At 40.2% G+C, this 24,251-nt stretch overlaps 1 protein-coding gene across 1 annotated transcript; it reads right to left on the bottom strand.

Moving 5' to 3' along the window:
• Window positions 1-19,895: 19,895 nt before the first annotated feature.
• LOC133911410 (peroxidase 1-like) lies at window positions 19,896-23,896 on the bottom strand. The gene is made up of 3 exons (XM_062353645.1): window positions 23,465-23,896; window positions 20,767-21,198; window positions 19,896-20,657 (listed from the first exon to the last, which is right to left on the bottom strand). Exons 1-3 carry the CDS (start codon window positions 23,699-23,701, stop codon window positions 20,250-20,252), a joined length of 1,077 nt encoding a protein of 358 aa, XP_062209629.1. The 5' UTR covers window positions 23,702-23,896; the 3' UTR covers window positions 19,896-20,249.
• Window positions 23,897-24,251: the final 355 nt, after the last annotated feature.

Raw genomic sequence — 24,251 nt, 5'->3', positions numbered from 1 at the left:
CATATATAATTATTTCATAATCTAATGCTAATGCTATTTTCATACTTGTTTTACATATTTTTTTTGTATTAATGTGGTTTGTAGTATATCATTTTTTGTAGTTAATGGATTCAAAGGAGCATGTTACAAATGATACAAGTCCAAACAGGAAATTGTTGCGGCATACAACAGTTAAGTCATCCAGGTCGAGCTAAAATTGGCCACTTTTGAAAATAAGGAGAAGAAATTTGATTTCACGTCTATTGGGATCGAAGTCCCAGACAAGGTGGACCTTCGGGGGTGGAAGTGGCAAATGTCCCTTATAGTGACGTGTACTGGAAGTAGAATAATTTTTGATTACCTTTCATGGTTACACTGTGGCTCTATTTATAGCCCTTACCCGGCGATCACGAACCTGGTTTACATATATTACCCCCTAACCTGCTACATTCCCGGAATATCCGGGGGTAATATGGTACAAATGAGCATGATCCCATAATTACAGCAGTGCCCAGGGCAACTGGGCCCACTGTCAAGCTGATCGTCCAACCGAAGGATATCGAAGCCCTCTTGGTTCGACCACCTGACAAGCTGCCTTCGCCGCCTCCTGGCGAAGACTTGGTCATGTCTTCGCATGGTCTGAAGGACGCGGGACGCGAATCGGGGCTTCGCCCGACAATCGAGATCGGTTAGCCTTCGCGTGCGCTAATCCGACGAGAACAAGATGCTTGGACGCTTCGCATGTGCCAATCCGGTGAGAAGAAGATGCAACCAGCACGACAGCTATCACGTAGCACCTCCAACTAACGTCGCAGTTGTCTTCGAGTGCGGGGATGGCGGGAGAAGATCCCCAACAGTTGATCCCATAATTACAGCAGTGCCCAGGGCAACTGGGCCCACTGTCAAGCTGATCGTCCAACCGAAGGATATCGAAGCCCTCTTGGTTCGACCACCTGACGAGCTGCCTTTGCCGCCTCCTGGCAAAGACCTGGTCATGTCTTCGCATGGTCCGAAGGACGCGGGACGCTAATCGGGGCTTCGCCCGACAATCGAGATCGGTCAGCCTTCGCGTGCGCCAATCCGGCGAGAACAAGATGCTTGGACGCTTCGCATACGCCAATCCGGTGAGAAGAAGATGCAACCAGCACGACAGCTATCACGTAGCACCTTCAACTAACCTCGCAGTTGTCTTCGAGTGCGGGGATGGCGGGAGATGATGCCCAACAACGTGTAAAGATGTCATAATCCTAGTTCTTGTTGTAATCATTATTTTGCTATGTAAGATTATGTGACTTATAAGATCAATGTGTCAACTGTCAGTACCTTTGTATATATTTGTACCAATTTTGCTATGTAAGATGTGACTTTTTTTTGTTAAATATGGTTGTAGTGTACTCAATGATAATATTGTATGTTTATTCATTCTATCTATCGAATCCTTCATTGTTATCTCTCTTTCAACAACCTCTCTTCCTCCCTCGTCAACTTTATCTCTATCTTCCTCCTTCATCAGCTCTCTATATGTAGAATGCTCAATCGCTCATCATCATCGTATATAGAACTTGCAGGAAGGGATGACACTACCAACCGTCGATTCGGCTTAGCTGCTAGAAGGAGATGTAGTGCCACCGTCAAACACTGAAGAAGGTAGCCTGAGATACTACCTCAACTTGGACCAAACAAACGCATGTGGAGGCGATGAGGTAATTCATAAGTAGATGAATACATCTATTCTACACATTATTGTATAGGTTCTCAATAGTTTTTTCGCTTATGCTTGATGCTCCGGAGGGTCACAAAAATGAGCAATCCTAGGAGCAACATCATATCCGAGGTCCCTAGAAGATGCCTACAGGACGATTTGTGATCACAGAGATCTTACCAGTAGGAGAGCCAACTGCAGCAGAGAGAGTTCTGAGGCCATACAAGTCAATCTGTGGAATTGCTGTTAAGGATCACGTGCCCATCAGCTATAGATTGTGGACTCATGACCGAGGTGATCCGCACGTGGTTCCTAATTCGATCAAGAACGACATCTTGTGGCCTAAGATATTAGAGAAGTATGACTTCACTAAAGAGACAGATATGGAAGTAGTTAAGCGTAAGACGCTAATGATCATGAGTCTTTCATTTAAGAATTGGAAAGACACACTGAATAGAACATATGTGCAGAAAGGTACAACATCAGACTTTCGCAAATGGCCGCAACTGGAAGATCATTGGCAAGCCTTTGCAGAGTACAAGTTATCAGAAGAAGCACAGAGGTTGAGTGAGGTGAATAAAGCAAACTCAAAGAAGAACCTTTACCTCCACAAAGTAGGCAGTTGTGGGTACGTGAGAAAAGAATGACAGTGGAAACAACAGCTAGATGAACTGTGAGAGAGGTGTCACGCCTGAGACAGAGAGCTGGAGCGAACGATCGATGCGCTTCCTTCTTGGGAGAGATGCTTCTTACTCATCTGATGGAAGCTTATGCTTTACGACCTCCAAAGATTGAAGTGACGCAAACTCTTACAAAAAAGCTTATGAAAGCCCACGGGTAGTCTACACAAGGCTCTTTCAGGCTAGATAGGGATAACGACGAGCTCACCTTGGCACTGGAAAACAAGTAGAACAGTGGTCGCACACAAGGAGTTGGGGTGATGGGTTGGGAATATAGATTCCCAGATGACGTCGACAATTACAAGAGTTGAAAGAGATCCCAAGCAGAACGAGAGCCACAACAAGCTAGGATGATGAAAATGCTAGAACAAGCGCTACAAAAGGAGAAAGAACATACAGAGGAAAAGATAGCACAAGCAGTACAACAAGCCCTCATGCATGAACGAGGCGTCATTGTGAGCGAACAAGAATGGTTGCCAGTGTCTCCTAATTTTAAACGCTCCAACCCCGGTAGTCGTTGGAGTAGCTATGCGTCTATGGGAGTTCCGGGAGCTGACCCCATCACTTATCCCGTGGATCTCATCTCAGCACAGACACCAAGTGAACTACACATTGGTGCTAGGAACATTACTATCAAGGTGGCTTCTATCATGGATTATCCTTGCGATTCCTATGAACATTTGCACGGACGTCCGATACCAGAGGGCTACGTTGTGGTCGAAGTAGACAAGGCAGTTGCCCAGTACCGTCATGTTGAGGCTGACTACCCCGAAAAGGAGGGGGTGAACACTATAGGAGAGAACAAGCACACATTCATCGTATGGGAGAAGGCCTATATAGTGTTTCCACAAGGGATAGCTCCCGAGAACCACTTCTCTCCACGACACCCCGGGCCGCCATCGCCTTGAAGATTTTCCTCTCCATAGCCATCTCCTAGAAGAAGTCCACCTCCCCAGCCATCACCTCGAAGAAGTCCACTGCTCAAGAAACCAATGTCATTAAGAAGCCAACCATCAGCTCAGAAAACACAATTAGGTTCCGCAGCATCCAAGCAGATGATGTCATCTAAGAAGTCGGTGCCATCTAAGAGGGTTTTGGAAACTAAGGATATCTATTCACTCACTACTGAGGAAACCAAAAAGATTGTGGATGCCAGTGTAACTAGACATTTCGACCCTCCACCACCTCCACCGAAGCCTGTTGTGCCTGAAGATACTATGAAATTTTTCATGAATATGGCCAAAGCTAAACATACAGGGGCTGCTTCAAGTAAGCTGCTGAGTGACTACAAATATATCAGTAAGAAGCAGGCCAAGAGCAAATCAGGTCCAATTGTTCAGGATGCTCTAAGCATTCGAGACTTCCTAGTTTCTTCTAGATTAACAGCAGAAGAGCTAGCACGACTTACTATGGGAGCAGATATTGCAAAGTTGGATGTTATATGGCTGTTTGAGTTGGGCAAACCTTTGATCAAACTAGATATAGAAAGAAACCTTACAACTCAAATGAGTCGATTACATCAGTGGTACTTGGAGCAGTCCAAGTAGGGTTTTCAGGTGTTTCTCGTAAGATACACAAATAAATATTTCCTCAACGGAGATGGCTCCTTCTGGGTGCAATTCTTGTACCTGTATGAACTGTATAAGGAAAATACCCTCAACGTGGCTATAGTCAGAGTGTAGACTCTGTAAGTGACTTATGCATATAATTCACGTTATATGATCTTGTATCTTGAAATTGCATGGCTAACTTCTCTCTTTCGTAGAATGGAGTTTCGTGCATGCAGACAAGAATTAGATAATAAAGTAGGATTCATCGATCCTGGGCTTGTGAACGAGGAACTTGTAAAGGAGTGTCCAGACTTCATCGAGGACTACTTATTGAAGCGTCTGCTTCACCACCAATACAATAAATTTGTACTCTTACTCTACAGTTTTGCATACGTGTTTGCGTGCCAGGGTGTTATGCTTTTATGGGCAACTCGATTCTAGTACTAATTTGCTATGATGACATAATATTGCTGCAGATTTCATTGGATCCTCCTTGTCATCCACCCGGACTTGAGAAATCTTGGACTCACAAAAGAGAGATACGATGACTTAACAAGACCTTATCGACATGCTAAATAGGTAAACTCGATCATTTAATCTTCTCAATGATTTCATCAAAGTTTTAATTGGTATTTATATTCACGTACATGGCGTACACAATATACCACAAAAAGAGTGTTATCTATTTTCTATTCATGATGTAGTATGATGTAAAAACCGACTTTCGGGCACGTAGGGAATATTCATGACTTGCATATCCTATTGAATAAAGAGTTTCAATTCATTTCACTGACGAATCCTTTCCTCTTGAAGTGTATGAGGTAGTCACCCGACAACAATCTCTGCGGGTTTTGTGTTCTTACTTTCATGCACGCATTCACTATAGATGGAGACACTATCATATATAATGATCTTGAGGTATGAAATTATATATCGATGCTTTCTTTTCAATTTCAATACGTGTTGAATGACTAATTCTTTCTATTCTTCAAACACAGCGCTCCTAACTATGCACGGGTGTGTTACAACCTGTAGAAATACATCCCTTCAAGAATAGGTCGTCGGGTTCTTCCTAGAACATGCTATCAACCCAAACAGCGAGTTTCATGAACCGGTCATGCCGTCGACACGAGATAAACCTTCGGATGACACTAAAGGTGGCCAACTGGGCTAGCCTGAGGAATGAGAAAAATGGCCTAGCCCAGGCACGACACGGCACGAGAGTAAACGGGCCCGGTTGGCACGGCACGGCTAGGCAGGCCATGCCTAGGCTAGAGCCGTGGCACGCTAGGCTGGCCCGACACAGCCCGTTTAAGTTTTTTCTATTTTTATAAGGTTTTATATAATTTGTTTATCTCTAATACACAAAGATATGCCTACAATAGTGGTAGAGTGTTTGTCTCCCATGTACGAGATCGTGAGTTAGATTCCCACATCCGTTGGTTTTGATGTTTTTTCTGATTTTCGTGTGTTACTGGGCTGACGGGCCAAAAAAACAACATTGGTCCTACTGTGCCGTGGTCCGGCATGGCACAGCCCTATCCTAAGTGGGTCGTGCCTAAGCTGGCGCAGTGGCATGTGGGCCAGCACGGCATGATCTATTTAGCTAACAAGCCTAACCAAGCCATACCTAAATGGACCGTGCTTAAATGGGCCTATGTTGTCCTAAGCCGAGCTGCCCATTTGGCCACCTCTAGATGATACCATACCTTCTAGTAGAGAGTATGCGATAAAGAGAAAGTCTAGCAGGGGGTTAGACTACTTATATATCGCTAAATGGCACCATATTAATGAATGACATTAATTACTATGTATTAATAAAGGATATAAATTACTATGTATTAGTAATGTGTCTTTATTATTGATTTACATTAAATGTGTCTTACTGTATGCACGTATTGAGAGCGAGAAAGAGACGAATAGATTGAGGAGAGAGAGGGACGACAAAGAGGAGAGAGAGAGATATTGAGAGGGAGAGAGACGGAGGGAGGACAGAGAGGAGGGAGAGGAGAGGCAAAACACTACTGGCTAAAAGCTTCAGCCGGTAGTGATGCTCTGGACATTACTATTGACCGAAACCACCAGCCGGCAGTGATACCACATGCATCATTACCGGCTGGTGATTTCAGCTGGTAGTGATAACCCCTTTCACTGCCAGTCCACCCAGCTGGCAGTGATAGTCGGGGACTATCACTGCCCATTACCCACTATTGGCTCTAAAACCAATAGTGAAGGGGGGTTTTGAGCTGGCAGCAATGTACTGTTTTGTAGTAGTGCTATGTAGTTCCGCTGCAGTTTTATTTGGATCTTGGCCCTTAAAGATCATTTTTGTAAAACGATCTAGTGAGATAGTGTAATAATATTCATCTATGAAGTCACTATGTGTTAGAATTGATTTATGGGCTCAACACATAGATAGGATTGGTTATTTTCTTGAACCAGTCTTGACAGAGGTGGTATCATAGCCATATCGACTAAGAATATAGCCTTAAATAGCATGGACAGTCATAAAAATATGAAACTTAAAAACCTAAAAGATATGCTCAAAGACTTCTCATTTTCCTCTCTTCTTTTGATGTTTTATTTATTCCTCCCTATACTTAAACCTATAGATGGTCTCGGATCTCAACAAAGTATGACACTCAAAAGGATTGCACCATGGGATTCTACCAAGGATGATTTGGCTCGTGCTCTCGGATATGGGACACCAAAAGAAGGTATGAGGGAACAAGGCAAGCAAATAGAATATAGTGGAGTGCCACCATGTTCGTCTATGGAAGCCGCGCTCACAAAGGAGAATTCCAAGTCACTCACACCTACTCAACAGAGACAAGAAGGGCTAGCTTTGAAGAAGGCATACAGGACGCCGCACGCCAAGCTCTCTACCGTGTGTACCTGGACTATGGACTGTGCATCGGAGACTCCTTGTACTACTATATTCCCATCTGTCACCCTACCGGCTGAGAGATAGGAGTTCACTGCTACTATGATGAAGCAAGTGATACACTTTAGCTACAGGTTCAACTCATCATCGTCCTGGACCGACTCTATAAAAGCGTTATGTCAAAGCTGAAGACTATCTGTGAACACTTGGAAATTGCAAAAGGAGAGAACATGTTCTTTCGACGCTGCCTACATGATAGTGCTACACCTGCACCATCCTCACTTCCAAGCAAGAGATCACACTCCGAGCCTCTTTCACATTCTGGATCCAACTACAAGAATAGTGAATTGAAAGGAGAACCTGCAACCCCACAATGTGTACCCGATAGGGAACTAGCAATCCCATTAGAGGAGATCAATCAGTAGTATCGCTTAGGCTATTTTGGAATTCTTGGTTTTTATGGATCTTATTATTTGTGAGTGTCAGATGTGAGTTGCATGAGAACCTCTAGGCACCCTGTTTGCATCCACATCTTAGAAATAAGATATGAAGATAATTAATTAATATAAGAAGAGCTTAAAAGTAAAACAAGACTATCAATAAAGACTCTCTTTAGAATCTTATGCTTTTCTCAAATCTATGTCCTACCCCTGCCATATGGTTAACACCAAGAACAACCCCAGAAGAAGTGGCAACCGCTCCACACCCCCACCTCCTCCACCACCCCCATGAGAATGGAGCAACCTACGGCTATGCAAACTCAGATCTTACAAGAGAAGGCCCAAGCAATGGACAACATGAAAAAAACATCATAGACACAACCTCCGCCACAACCACATACCCACAATATGTTTAAGTTGAAAGAGTTTATGAGGAATGAACCACCCATGTTATCCAATGCCACTGAACCACTTGTTGCTGATTATTTGTTGAACACAATAGAGAAGAAGCCAATGATCGCGCAATGAAGTGACCATGAGAAGGTTATGTGTGATGCTCACCAACTCAACGTCCTGCTGCCAACTGGTGGGATGCTTTATGCAATGCACATGAGGATCATGAGTCAATCAACTGGGTGGAATTCAAGGGGGCTTTTTGACACCACCATGATCAACATGCCACATCGACAGTTTTGCCGACGTGTCGAGCCACATTAGACTAGAGTACTGAGTCAGTAGTCCCAATCAACACCTGATTTCTTTTAATTGTTTCAATCTCTATGATGACATCATATATCCTACATATTTCACAATAATTAGTATTTTATTACAAAAATAATTCTAAAAATAATATTAATTTCTAAAATAGTTTTTAATAATGCTATTTAATTAAATTTAATGTTTTATATACTTTTACAATCCAAATAAATGCTAATAAATTCTAGAAAAATTTCTAATCACATAGTTTACCTGTAGTTAATATTTTTGTCCTATTTCAATCTTTTGGAACCTATAGCTCGTCAACTGTAGCTCCGATTTAACCTATTATTTTGTCAAAATTGCTAGAAAAATATGATCTTATGTGTGATGATAATTGTTGTGTGCTATTTGGTTTTGTTTAGATCTCGGTGTTTATGTGTTGCCTTTTCATGAGTAGACACCAACATTCATAGAGGAGCTAAAAGGACTTTAGGACCAAGGCTTTGAAGACCCAACTGAGTTTAGTGGATGCAAGTTGTGTCATTGACCATATTGATCCCAGTTTTTTAAATATTTTGCTTTTACAAACATGCATGCTAATAATGTTGCTAGAAATCACAAGAGTTAGGCTTTACCCTAGTTTTCCTTTATCGTCCTTCTCGTCATGGTAGATGATGCTTAGCCTCACTTTGGGATGATGGTGATCATGATAAGGGCTCAATTGAATATGATAATGTTCCTATGCAATTATGATAAAAATATGATGGTATAATTTTATTAGAAACATGGAATTTCAATTTGAGTGGTGAAACCTTAGCGGGAATGCATGTGCTGAGAGGGACAATGTAAAGGCTTTGTAATAAATTCCTGGATTCACACCTCAAAAGTGTTTCAGTGTTTGATCAGTATGGACAAAACAGCTAATCATGACTTGTAGTTAAAGTATACAACTTTTGCAAAGTGTAAAATTGGTTAATCAGCCATACTCACAATTATGAGTAGCAAGAAAATCTGACATGATTAGAACATTATAGTTTGGTTGGTTTTGTCAATTATGGTGGTGGAAACTGTGATTGAGGTGTTATTCAACATTGGTGGTGGGAACCATGGTTGAGGTGTTAGAAAGTTGATTAAGTCAAAATGGTTGGAATTTTTAGGTAGTTGTTTATTTAATGTTATTCACTTAATTATTTACTTAATTTTAAATTTTTTAATGTAAATATTATTTCTGCAAAAGAGCCATATTATTGTTCAAGCCTTTATATGCATAATATTTTCTCATAACTTGTTGAGTATGATATGTGCTCACACTTGCTATCACTAAACACTCAGTTGGAGAAGAGTTGGAGAATTTATGGAGGATGGATCGTTCTAAGTTGTTTTCTATGTCAGTTTGCTTGTGGAATCATCATGAAGAGTAGAGTTTGCGTAGTTCTGTTGTAGTTTTATTTGGATCTTGGCCCTTAGAGATCACTTTTGTATGACGGTTAATTACAGTTAAGTGAGATATTATAATGGTATTCTTCTATGAAGTCATTATGTGTTGGAATTGATTCCTGGGCTCAATACATAGATGAGATTAGTTATTTTCGTTCTTGGACCGGTTGACACCTTTCTTGAACTTCCATAACTCATGAAATGAGTAGTCTAGTGATGTATATGTTGTCCTTTTTTGAGGTCCCATGTGGAATCCTAAAAGAAAGGTTTTTGATTGATCTAGATTCTTTTTGGGCAAAGTGATGAACATAAGAAGTAAAAACTTGTTATGTGGGGTATTTTATGTAGACCTAGAGAGCAAGGAGGTTTGGGTATTAAGGATCTTGATGTTCAAAATAGATGCCTACTCAACAAGGGGTTATTCAAGTGGATAAATGAGGGAGGGGTATGGCAACAACTACTTAGAAACAAATACTTGACAAATAAAACAATAACAATAATTTGGTCTGACTTTATGAAGGTCAAAGACCACTTTCTTAATATGGGATCTTTCAAATCGAATTGTGGAAAACAAATTTGATTTTTGGAATATTGGTGGCTTGGCACATCCACATTGAAAGATCAATACCCCTCCTTGTATCATATAGTTTGGAAGAAGCACACTACTGTAACGAATGTTCTACAAGACGCCCATCTAAATGTGTCCTTTCTTAGGGCACTAATAGGGCATAACTTAACAAAGTGGCATGAGCTAGTAGCTAGAGTTTCATTTGTGCAACTAAATGACCATCATGATTTATTTGTGTGGCCTCTATATATGAATGGATAAATTTTTAGTCCAAACTATGTACAAGATGACAATTGATAAGGAGTCATTCCCTAAAATTGGTTCTTCGGGAACATAAAGCTACCTCTTAAAATTAAAATCTTTCTTTGCTATTTCCTGAAGAGTGTAGTTTTAACAAAAGATAATTTAGATAAACGTCGGCAATGTAGTAAAAAATGTTGTTTTTTAATAACAGTGAAACCATACAACACTTGTTTTTTATTGTCAATTTACTAAGGGCATGTTTGTTTGGACTTCTGCTTTTGGCTTTTCTGAAAAGCTATTTTTGGATTTTAGCTATTGGCTTTTACAATAAATTTTTAACTTCTCAGCACACCACTTTTTCAAAAAGCTACTCTCAGCTAGCTTCTCATCTTCCAGTTTATTTCCTCAGAAGTAGGCTTATAGCTTCTCCATAAGCCGTTTTCAGCAGTCCCGTTTGTTTGGACTTCTGACTTTTGGCTTCTGGCAGCAGAAAAACCTGAAGCAAAAGCCTAAACAAACAAGCCCTAAGTTTAATAAGATGTTGCTTTTAACTTGGACCCACCAAAGAGTGTTTCACATTTATTTGGAACATGGCTACAACCTATAGACATCCCTCTGATTTGGGTAGGAGCTAGTGTATTGTGTTGGGTTATATGATTGAGTAGAAATGAAGATGAAGTGGACATACCATACCTTAGAAACAATAATCGATTAAATCTTCACCAAGATCTTAGGGATTAGGGACCTTGCTATAGCGCCATCCCGAGATTAGACTCGAGGGATGGTAAGACCCCGAAGCTCTCTACAAGTCTATAAAGAAGTTTCCAAAAATTGATCGGTAGTAGTCCGATCGCCTCGTCTTTTGTCATTCTTTACTCTTTTCACTCAATGATTCATTCGAATTTCCCAACCAAAAATATATGGGTGGATGTTTACTAATATAATTTGTCCTTGAGTTTCTTCTTTTTATGTTCAAGACCCTTAAGTGTGTGACGTTTATTTGCTTTTTCTTATTGAGTCATCAGCTCCAACGATATAATAATAAATAGTTGGTGCATAACTTATGCATAGAGTAAAATAAAATATTATTCTATATATAACATGGATTTAATTGGAGAGATCTGTTTCGGTGGTAAAGATATCCAAATGGGTTGTGCCTACTGGGCCGGCCTGAAGCATGACACTGTAAGCATAGCCCGGCCCAAGTCTAGATGAGTCGGGCCAGCACAGCACGTGGCCCCGGGCCGTGCCGGGAATGGCCTAGCCCGGGCAGGCACGAGCACGGTCCGAATCGGCCCGGGCACGCAGCAGCCCAGGAGGCACGGTCAGCCCGGCACGGCACGCGGCAGCCCATGTGGCACAGCCCGACACGGCTCGCGACGGCCTGGCCTAGGCGGCACGAGGTGGCACGGCCCAACGGGCATGCCTGGGATGGCTGTAGCCATTGTGCGTAGGTCCGGCACGCGGGGGCACGTGGGGCACGCGGGTTTAACGGGTTAAACAGGCATGTAATGGCTCTTTTAACCCATTAACCCAGTATTTTGAATTTTATAACCGTTTTGTGACCGTTTGAGCTCCAAAAAATTAATTTTTTTTTGCAAAAATCACTATTTTTCACCTATAAATAGAGGATCACCCTACCCTTCCATTGCATAACAACAACACCATTTACTCTCTTGTTTCCTTCTCTTATTCTTGTCACAAAGTTCTTAAGGATTAGCAATAATTTGGCAAAATTAGTTTGAATTATTGCCAAAAATCCGAGCAATTCCAAAACTGACATCCTGTTGTCTTGACGTTGAAGAAATCTCGGTGACTTTTTTGCATCGTTGTTCATTCTTGTTTTATTATTAGTTTTGTTAACTGATTATTTCCAACTCTGAATATTTGCATTTTTTTAGTGCCATTCGACATTGATTATGGATACCGGTGATTATGATCATAATACATCCATCGATCATGATTTTTTTCTCCAATGACTCAAGGGGATTACAACCCCTTTGATACCAATGCTGCAGGTGATGATGGACCCGACGGTGAACCTCCGATTGGTTCACATGCAGCTGCAGCAGCACCTCCATCGTTAGGCTCTACAAGTGCACACGTATCAGCAAGCACTGGCTCTAAAAGATCAAGAGTCAGTATTTCCGAAGTTTGGCAAGACTTTGAAAGGTTCTAAATAGAGAAAGATGGGGTAAGTGTCAGGTATGCTAGGTGTTATATTTACAAACATAAATTATCTGCAAAGCTCTCAGGTGGAACGGGACATTTGAAGTGGCACGTCACAACTTGCAAACGAAAGAGTGGAGCAGTCATAAAGCAGACGATGCTGCAATACAACCCCGATGGCTCTGTTCGTCATTGGGAGTATGACTCTGCCACTGCTCGAAAAGAGTTATGCCGCTTCATTGCAAGAGTGGATCTACCACTCAACATCGGTGAGTTTCCTGCATTTGAAGATTACATTAAGCAAGCTCATAATCTTAGGTTTACACATGTTTCTAGACAGACGACTAGTAGGGATATGGTAAAATACTACAATGCGTGTTGTAGCAAGCTTAAAGAAATATTACAAACATGTACATTTTTAGTTGCTTTAACCTCAGATATATGGGCAGGTAGGGCTAGAGAGGATTATCTTAGTGTTGTTGCTTATTTTTTAATAATGATTGGGAATTAGAAAAGAGAATAAAAGGTTTCAGGTTCATTGACAACGTACATGCCAGTGAAAATATTATTGAAAAAATATCTCAAGTAGTTGAGACTTTGGTCTCACAAATAAAATATTTTCTATAACTTTAGATAATGCCGGTGCAAACTCTAGAGCTATGGATATTCTTACTTCATTGTTTAGTATATATGTTGAATCTTTCTTATTACATCAACGATGTGCTTGTCATATTATCAATCTTATAGTAAAATCCGGTTTGAAGAGGTTGTCGCAATACCTAGACGATTTTCATACTGTAATATCTTTTATAAACTCCTCTAACCAACGAATTGCAGCATATAAGTAATATTATATTGCAATGGGTGTACGTCCATGTAAGTTTGCTGTGAACATACCAGTAAGATGGAATTCTACTTTCATGATGCTCAAAAATATTGTACCATATAAGAGCATATTTGGTGTGTTTATTCATACACACTATCATTAGCATGGGGGTCAAACTTTACTCATGGAAACGCATTGGCATGTTGACGAAAGGATACTAGAGTTTCTTGAATTTTTTTATGATTCAATTGTGAGTTTATCAGGAGTTTATTATCTAACATCTTGTTTAATAGTGCATAATATTGTTAAAATTGCTACTCATTTAAACATGTATGAAAATGACAATCTTCTAAGAGATTGTGTAGTTCCTATAAAATCTAAATTTTTAAAATATTGAAAAGAAATTCCTTTATTGTAGAGCTAAAATCGCAGATTTTGTAGAGTTCTCACAATTCTAGGTGATGCTCTTGACCATGATTATTCTATTTATTATACTAATATTCGTTCTAAGTTATTCGATGTTTATAATAAATATGAAACAAAATATGCCGGAATTCACTTGCAACGACCTCCATTAGCACCCATAACTAGTAAAAAGATAACAACGTGGGGAAAAAAATTGATGGAGGTTCTTCATCAAAAAGTTCAGAATCTTTGTCACGATCATCTACGACTACGAGTGCTAGAATTCCAACATCCGGAGGGGAGCTAACTACCTTTATCGACAGCGACGTTATCAGCCATGAACAAGAAAATTTGAACATACTAAAATGGTGGCATGAGACCAAGATGAATTATCCAGTGCTTTCACTGTTAGCACGAGATTTGTTAACGGTTACAGTATCTACAGTTTCTTCTGAGTCTGTCTTCAGTCTTACTGGAAGGATAATCGAAGAGAGAAGAACAAATCTCACATGTGAGATGCTAAAAATACTCACCATAGTAATAGACTGGAAACAAGCTGAAGCGCGAATGCAACACACTGCAGAGAACACTAAGCTTGAACCTTCATTCAAAATTTGTATCTAGATGTTGTTGACACTTGAGAACGTGTAATTTCCAATTTTTTGATCTAGGTTGTACTCTTTTTTCTTTATAGAAAGGTTTTTACTGAGGCAACCTATCAATAAAGCTAATTTATAGAATTAATTATGTCTCTCTATTATTTCTGAATTTTTTATGATTTATCTTCATTTTTTTTAAAGCGACCTAGGACACGCCACCTACCTCTCATCTTGACCTATAAATAGCCACTATCCGTCTATATCAAACTCCCACTGATTCAAACTCCAAAGCCATTTGCCCACTTCAACAAATCAATTCTATTATTTCTATATTTCTAATTTTTCATTCATGGATCAATAAATGTTGTAATATTTTATCCTTCTTTTAACGAAGCAACCAATCAATAAAGCTTATCTTATTTATTTTCTATATTTTTTGATTTTTAGAATTTTGTAACTATCATTTTCTATTTTTTTTATTTTTGAAGTGTCGTTGGACCAACGTGCCCAACCGTGCTGTTCGGACCGTCAGTGCCTCCGTCGGGCTGCCCGTGCCTCCGGGCCAGCCATGTCATCGGACCGCAATCGTGCCCATACCAACCCGATACGGTATGATGAATGACGGATTATACCGTGGATCGAGAGAGCGGCATGACATGGTACAGCCCATTTAACTATCTATGTTCGGTGGTCTAATGTAAATCAAGGAGCATTGCCTGAGGCCCCATAAAGGAGTCCGTTTTGCCAACAAATTTCCGTGAAACGTTGATATATATGATACTTTCTGTAGATTGGAGAGATCTGTTTGGGTCCAAAATCAAGGACCATATCTACCTTGCTTGAAATAAAACATATCTCACCGATTTCAATGGCCCTACATTACGTGAAAAAAGTAACTAGTGACGAGTGATAACAAATATTAGTGACGGATCTCGTATTCATCACTCTTATCATATCACTAATGATAAGTCATTAGTAATTTAACGAGTCATAACTGTAACTCATCACTAATATTCAGTCAATAGTGACGGATCACAACTTATAAATTATGATCTTGGTTTGTCATTAATGACTGATGAATATTTTTCGTTCTTTCGACAAAAAAAAAAAAATTACCCGAGCCATCCCCACATAGGTCCATCCCATATGTCTCACAAGACATGTTTTTTTCACATTATTTTTAAGTTTATATTTCATGAGAATCGAATCCGCAACCTCCTCCTCATGCGTGTAACTACCTTACCACCTCCTCTATCACGTACATGTGATAAAAATAGAATATTTTATCCTTTTAACGTTCTTTACAAAAGGTCATTAGTAACATGTTATAACCATGACCCGTCACTAATGACTAATTTTATCAAATTTTGTATTCTAATATTGCTGAGAAAAAATAAGAGAAAAATAAAATAAAATAAAAAATTGCAAATACCGTCATTAGTGATAGGAGTTGGTCATTAGTGATGGATTACAAGTTGACATGTCACTAATGACTGGCATAGGACGACCTGTCACTGATGATCTAGTCATTAGTGACAGGTCATAACTTGATTCGTCACTAATAATTGACTTAAGACGACTCGTCACTGATAACCTTATCATTAGTGACGAATTACAACTTGACTCGTCACTATTATCATCAGCAACATATCATGTTACGACCTATCACTAATAAATACTCATTAGTGATAGATCTATATCTGATTCCGATCAGAAGACATATTAGTACATATTAGTGACATATTCTTATTGAACCAATCGCTAACAAGATATTAATAATATGTGTTGAGTAACCATTATTAATATAGTATCTTCTTTACTGATTTCTAACGTAGTACTAGCTAAAAATTAGTATATTGTTAACGTTCAGGAACTACCCATATCCAGACCGTTCGTCGTACGATCGGACAGTTCCGACGTGTGTACTCCCTGATCACACATTATATATTACTTTAATTAGCTAATTAACCCTTCTCAAACACTCTTGAGCACACTGTTCGTGCATGGATAACCGCGCTAATATAAATAAATCTGTGACCTGTTGCCTTGCGACCCTTGTCCTTTCGGACGCATGTGTTGCTGTTTGATAAATCCACATGATGTCGGTTGCGTCTGCCAACGAATGGAGGCCTTTGATTAGTTTTTACCTGCTTCCTTACTTGGTCATGGAGGCACCTGGCCTTTGGTTAGTTAATCTGCTCGATCGCTTGCTTGCTTAGTTGTGCCAACAAGCGCTAGCTTCTCCACTTGTACCACTGCGAGGATATCGAGGAGAAAAACAAGGTTGCTGGAGATGCAAATGGGGGCAAGAGTGTAGTGTTTCAAAAGAATTCATGCTTGTGTCAGAATTATATATGGACTGTAATTTTGGACCACGATAGCAGTGTTTGCTAGCTCTAAACATAGGTCTATACTAGAAGTTACGTGCGGCATTGCCGCGTTTTTTTTGCTTTTGTTACTTGTTGGATGATCCGTTTGGTTGTTTTGTTATGGCTAAATGTAGATTTCATGTGGCTTCAATCCGTATTATAAATGAAATTATGATCTGAGATGTAAAACTATCAGGTATTGACATAACAACAAAACCACTACTTAGTACATTGCCAAATATGTGATGATTGTGTTGTATCATAGACATGTCTAATACAATTTGATTCCCTTTATAGAATATGGTATCAAGGGCATTTGCAACAGTCCTAGAAACACTAAAGCAACCAATGCAGATTAACCCAAGATATTTTTGTGTGCTTTAATTATAGTTTGGGAAACAGAGAAAGTATACATCACTTGACTATGAAGCTCACTCAATGACATGTGGTTCACTGGATAATCATCAAGGGATTTTCCCAGATGTCACTATTTACATTGGTGTTTTGACAAAATATTACCCCTCTCACTGACATATGAGACCATCTGTATCAATGGCATGTGGACTAGAATAACAAATTTTCAAAACGTATCTAAATTAGTGGTATACAAACAATTTTCGCATAATCATCAAGGCCCTCATCCACGAATGGAAACAATATCTTTACTTTCATCAGTCCTAGTTTGTGCATGTTAACCTAAAAAACAAAGCAACAACCATAAGCAACCATCTATCGATTAATTCTCCCATGCTTCCTCAGCCACAGCATGACGAAGTCAACGGCTACCAAGCAAGTGCCACAAGTATTTGCCAAAGGTAACCTTGTAGTGAGTATGTACAAAGGTGTGGACTGTTGGCAAATGAAAACTATGTTAGCCAATTGATCAAACAGGTTGTAAAATCTGAAATAATATTCAGCTATATACATCCAAAAGCATATGTGGTGTGTCAAATTTGTATGTGTGCAAAGCATTTTGTTATGATTACGAAATAGCTATGAACTAAAGACTAATTAACCATTATATCCAACAACGGAGAGGCAATCATTAGTAGAGTCAGGTCAAAGTGATGAAGAAGTTGTTTATTGGCTGCAGATCCAGAGTGCCATTGTAGAAATCATTGCACAAATCCTCTTTGATAATGTGCCAGCATTTCTTCATGAATATCCCATTGAAACCATCGGGACCTGAAGATTTGTCAGCGGGCATGCTTTTGACAACCTAATCAATTTTCTCCTTAGTAAAACGCTCACTCAGGGTGTGCAGTATAGTAGCAACAGTATAGTATTTATCATGAGGAAGTATTATGTCACTTTGGTGTAATTGATAAATGCTAACTCAAGTACTATCAACATTATGAGGCTACCAGTGTTACCTAAAAAGAGCATAATACAGTAAGCAGGGAATGAAAAGTTAAATTCCCAGCAGTAAGCAACTATCTTCTAGTTACTGATATTGTCATACCAGATTGATATCTCAAAATAATGGCAGTTATAATTTTGTTGTAATATGATCTGTAAGAAAGTATCCAATAACTGATGGTAAAAGCCTACAATAGGATTACAGCAGCCCGCATCACCCCACCTCTCCTTCACTCTCCGATATCCTCGAGAATGTAAGTATCGCCTCCTGCCCCCTTGGACAACTGCAAGTGCAATAAGGAAGAACGGAGAAACATGGCTTTTAAAAAACATGGTCTTTGAAATAATTTGGTCGAAATAAAGCTCCAAGGACCGAATATGTCACCATTGAAATAATCAATTCGAATTAGTAGGATCAATGTTATTGCAGGTCGAAATATGCAGAAGAAAAGTATTATACAGAGAGGTGAGAATTATAGGCCAATAGCAAGACCACTTTTTCAGATTTTTCATGCCAACAATCAGATTACTAAGCAGAAAACTAAACAGGTCAAAGAGGCTAGAAAAGAGTCGGTACAAACCTTGTTAGTGATGTCTCTGTTTCCGACTCAAGGTGATAACTCACCATACATGTCACTGAACCTTAAGTCCTTGAGCAATGGATATCAAGAGGAAAAGCTCCAGAACACACACTAACCTTCACAAATAACGTTGGAAGTTAACAGTGCTAACAATTGAAAACACTGCTAACAATTGAAGCAGTACATGAGAAATGCATCTGTAGAGAAAGAAATTATGTAACCAAAGGCATAAATACATGGCATGCCAGAATGCAATAGTGCATTATTCTGCAACGTGAAGTGCTAGACATAAGATGATAATGCGTACAGATAAAATTTGGATCAAATATAATTGTTTTAAGGATACAAATGCAATTAGTAGGGTGCTGATTTTTTTAACTCCAGAAATGATAGCATCTAAAATGATTAGTAATTTCAGTTCTCTTATTTGCTTGGAAGAAATTAACAATGTGGATATTTAGTAAGTAGCTAAAAAGATTAGTAATTTCAGAAATTCTCTTATTTGCTTGGAAGAAATTAACAATGTGGGTATTTAGTAAGTAGCTAAAAAGATTAGTAATTTCAGAAATTCTCTTATTTGCTTTGAAGAAATTAACGATGTGGATATTTAGTAAGTAGCTAAAAAGATTAGTAATTTCAGTTCAGCTTCTGGATGGCCTGCTTGTTTTAGGATTGGCATGATCCCCAGCTGCATATCTTGCAGCAACCTTTTTTCTTGTTCGCATTGTTAACTAAGAGGTATACCTCAAAAGCAACTAACTCATACAACAGAAAGATACAAACACTGTGGAGCAAGTTTCCTTGAGTACTTCCAACTAAAATCAATAAGAGAATAAAAAACAAGTTAATCGTGGAATTGCCTCAGACTAGCAATGCAAAAAAATTAGCATATGACCATCATTAAGCTATGCAAATATATGCTTTGCGTCAATAAATAACAACATAGGAAATTAAATAATAAGTGCATCTTGTTATGGGCCTGTTTGGATGTCGTAGGTTCCAAAAACTATGATATTAAGAAAGTGCAGTTTTATAAAACAGAGCCACACAAATACCATGATTTAGAAACAAGAGGTTAAGTGTGGATTTTCCTTTAGAAACAAGAGGTCCGGTGTGGATTTTCCAAAACTCCAAAAATATTGGAATATCAGTTTGAACAAATTTCAGTCAAATTTGAAAAAAACTTCTAAATTGTAGTCGAATTTAATCCAAGAAAACCAAATTTATCGGTCGATATATTTCTGAAACAGACCGGATCGGCCAGCGGCAATAAAATTTTCGAGCCCATATAGCGCCCCCCCCCCCCCCCCAAAAAAAATTGCTCGGGAAATAAAGACTTATGGTACACTATCCTACTTACAATGAGTTTATTGAGGTCCGTGACATTAAAGCAACGGTATCAAAGTGAAAAAACAAACAATGATGAGAGAATATGGGAGTGACAGATTCTAAGTACTTCCATCATCGGACCGCTATCATGACAACAAACATGAAACACACACGCGTACGTACGTACGTACTTATTATACATCACTCATATCCAGACTACGACGACGATGCTCACATTCGTACGTCCAAAAGTCTGGCATTCGTACGTACAGTTTCACACATAGATCATCGACGACGCAACAAAAAAACAACAGGCCACGCGAAAGCACGAACAGATCGATCAAACGTACACGTCAAAGGGACATGCATGCACGCGCGCAAATTATGAGACGCGCGACGACGGCGGCGGCCGGAAAGAGATGGACATCAGCTAGCTCGCGGCAACGCCCTCCTCGTCGACGGCCGAAGCACTCGAACCCAGCTCAACCGACGACGAGGTCGGGTTGACGACGCTGCAGTTGAGCCGGACCTCCCCGCACCTCCCCGTCTGCACCTCGGTGCGGCCCATCTTCACCATGGCCGCCGCGAACCGCTCCTTCCACAGCGTCTCGTTCGCCGCAAAGGCGGTCACCAGCGCGGCCATCGCCGGGTCCACGCGCAGCTGGTTGTCGGAGAAGAAGAGCCCCATGTTGCGCGGCAGCAGCTTGTAGTAGTTGTTGTCCAGCACGTTGGGCGACCCGGGGTCCATGGGCGTCGTGATGGGCGTCGTCTGCGTCGCGTTCGACGGGCACAGCGCCCGCAGCAGCGCCGCGTACGACGGGCTCAGCCCCGCGTCCACCTGCACGTACGTGCAAGTACACACGTGTTAGTTGTGACTTGCGTGCATGCAATGCATTCGTACATCGTACGTGCGTGGATATGGCGTCGAGCGAGCATGGAGAACGTACGATGGGGGTGGTGCCATTCCAGATGCGGTTGAGGAAGGAGATGCAGAAGGATCGGCCGACGGTGTGGGCGCCGGAGAGGACGACCATCTCCTGCACGGTCAGGTTCTTGGCGGCGAATTTGTCGGTGAGGATCTGCGCCGTGGAGGTGGGCGGGGGAAGATTGAGGAGGGCCTCCGTCTCGTTGGACACGCGGCCGTCGCGCCGGCCCGCGGGGACCTGGTAGGAGACACTGCCGGTGAGGTTGATGCTGTCGCGGGCGGCGAAGGCGACGATGTCCGCGCAGGAGACGGTGCGCGGGCAGCTCCGCTCCACGGCGGCCTTGGCGGCGTCGATCACGTCGAAGCCACGCAGGCTCGGGTTGTTTGGCGCGGCTTCACGCTCCGTCTTGCCGCCGCCGGGGTTCACGGTCAGGAGAACGGAGGCATCACAGCCCTGTACAGTAGCGTGGGATGACGCGTGTCAAAGTACACCAACAATATGTTGTTTGGTTTATGAATCACTTGGGGAAATGTTCCAGCTGTCTATTCCATCCATTTCCCAAACCAAATAATTTGAAGTAGTTAATAAATATTGAATATAGGATCAGATGGCCGTTGATCGCCCTGTATATTAATCTCTCTGATTATAAATACATATCGTTTTAAAAAAGATTTAGTTAATTTTTAATACTTAGACTTAGCAACAACTTTTAAAATATTTAGTTTAAAAATCTTAAAATCGTATGTGTAGCTTTGACTTAAAGTCAATATATTTTATAAATATATTCTAATAAAAAATTAGTTGTTAAAACTATGCATGGAAGACCATATATTATCCAAAACGCTATTTGTTTATGACCGGAGAGTATTTAATTAGAACCAATTGTATTCGCGTGATGATCATATTCTGTCTTTTTATGTTGTTGTCAAACTAAGTTTAACAAGGACGATGGTCCATGTTTTGGTCACTAAAGATAAGAGACTAGCTACTACTCCTTTCAGTTCAAAATAATTATCATTTTAGATATCGACATAGTCCTCAAAATATAACTTAATTTTACTACTATTTTTTGTTATGTTATATTGATAAAACCTAGCAAAAGTGTACTATTACAAAAGTATATTTTAAAATAAATATACTCGTATCATTTTTAAGTATTTATATTCAATAAATAAAAAATAATTTATAGTTAAAATTTGAAACAGTTGATTGCACATAACCAAAATAACACTTATGTTGAACCGAAGAAAGTAGCTGCTAGCTAAGAAACATATTATATGCTGTGTCCTTTAGTTTGAATGACTTTAAGTTAGCACGATCATCTATGCATGCATGGAGACACAAAGTAAAGAGCAGTGAGATTCGTCTGATGAAATATAAATAAAGGTTTTGCTTGGCACCAGTTGCAAGCAGGGAATATGCGTTGCCTCCCAAGAAAGAAAACAGCAGGGCATACAGATACATGCGTTCACTTTGTTACTTTGCTAGCTTTTGTTCTTTTGACACTACCTCTTTGTCTGGAGATATAACTTTAGTTTATTTTACATTAGTACAATATTCCTTCCGGTCACGAATAAGTGACGTTTTCGATATCGACTCAGTATATAAAACACAATTTTGAGTACTATTTATGTTGTAATATATTTATAAAGCATAGCAAATATATATTATTATGAAAATATTTTTCGAGACAAACCTACCTATATCATTTTCAAATATGAAACTTAATATATAAAAAAGTAATTTACAACTAAAATTTAGAGTGGATGACTGCATGCAAAAAAGAGCGATATTTATTTGTGATTGAAGAAAGTATCAATTAATTTATGTAAACTGTAAAACAGTACTGATCAGATACCGATCTAGCGAGTACAAACGTTCATAAGAATCATATCGTTGCTAGCTTAACTGCCTATTGTTGCTTCAAGTACTCACGGACTTAATGCCAAGCTAGCAGATCGAGTTAAAAAGCAGAGGAAGCTCATGCTATCGAACTGAGAAACTAAGGTGATCTTAATGTTTAAGTAGGTCATTAGCAAAAATTTGTATCACTCATAATTTAGAGAGTTTTACGGACCACCTACAGGTTGATTTAAATCGTTGAATTTCTTATAAGCTTGTAAGAGGGTTAATGATGGAAAAAAAACTAGGAGGAGTTTTTTTTCTGTAATCGTCCTTAATATGATACTAAAAGAAACTCTGAATAACTTTTTCAGGCATGTATTTGGGAACACTTGAAGAAAATTCTGTACAGCAAGAATAACGGGCAAATGTCATGAAGAAATTGTTTTTCGTGCTTAGGCACAATTTGATGCAGTAGGCGGTCAATAAAATATCTCTTATCCTTGTTAACGAAATAAGCCAAAATAGCTAATATTAACCAAGGTATCAATCGTGGACAAGAAACATGTAACAATTTGTGTCTCTGTGTACGGCCATATAAAAGTCTAGTCAAGATCAAGAAAGAAAAGTATTTGTGTACAAGCCAGAACTAAGTTGTTATTTCATGCATCCTATCATAAAACATTACTGACTGGTTAGTTGAATAATACGTTATTAATCCCGTCGCATAGGCAACGTACAAGTGCAACTTTTTTTTTTTTTGAGATCGACGTACAAGTACAACTATGCTATGCATACACAAACTTGTTAACGAAAAGCCGCAGGTGATAAAACTGAACCATGACACTCGATCCAAAATAGCATTCTTTTTCGTTACCCTGACGAAGCAGTCGTGGAAATGGAGGCGGATAAGGCCGGCGGCGAGGCCGGCGTCCCTGGCGAAAGCGGCAGCGACTGCCTGCCGGACGAGCGCCTCGGCGCTGGGGCAGGTGGCGTCGTAGAAACCCACCCGGAGCTGCGCGCGGGCCATCGCCGGCAGGAGGCACAGCGCGCAGGCGGCGACGGCCAAGGCCACTCCTCCGGCCGTCGGCTTGTTCTGCTTAGCCGTGCCCATGGCTGGTGGCTGCTTACTGGCCAGCTATCTAGCTAACGAGTGTTGATCAGATCAGCTATGAGGCTGTGAGTGAGGAAGGTCACTGGCTGGACACAATTCAACGTCGTTGGTAGGGAGTTTATATAGAAACCAAGGGGGAGGAGATTGGAATTTGGAGCTATAAACAAAGGTAGAAACATGCTGCTTTCGAAAGAGCTCTCTCTGATGAGCAGTATCTCTGCGTGAATGAGACGCGCTGAACCTTTATCTTTAGCAACGATCTATTGCTACGCATTTTACATTGGAAAATACTTTAGATTATTAATTGGTGTGTTTTTAGAGGGTACCACGGGAACCCACCTGACCGACGCACAGGGAGGGGCCCATTAATGATCATGTGTACAGACGTACGTAGAAAATGTTATATATGTAGTCGACCCATGGCCTCTCTTGGCCGGCCCAAGCTGCAACAGTTAGCCCCAACGGTCCAGCTAACAGTAGAGTCATGACGCATGACTCCACTCTCCTGTCTTCACTGCCCGTCTCGATGGCTCAACCTACGTCGCAGGAA

The sequence above is a fragment of the Phragmites australis genome, chromosome 1 (assembly GCF_958298935.1).
Source record: "Phragmites australis chromosome 1, lpPhrAust1.1, whole genome shotgun sequence".
Lineage (NCBI taxonomy): Eukaryota > Viridiplantae > Streptophyta > Magnoliopsida > Poales > Poaceae > Phragmites > Phragmites australis.
Note: the sequence above shows the minus strand (reverse complement) of the source record. Positions and strands in the feature narration are given on the sequence as shown.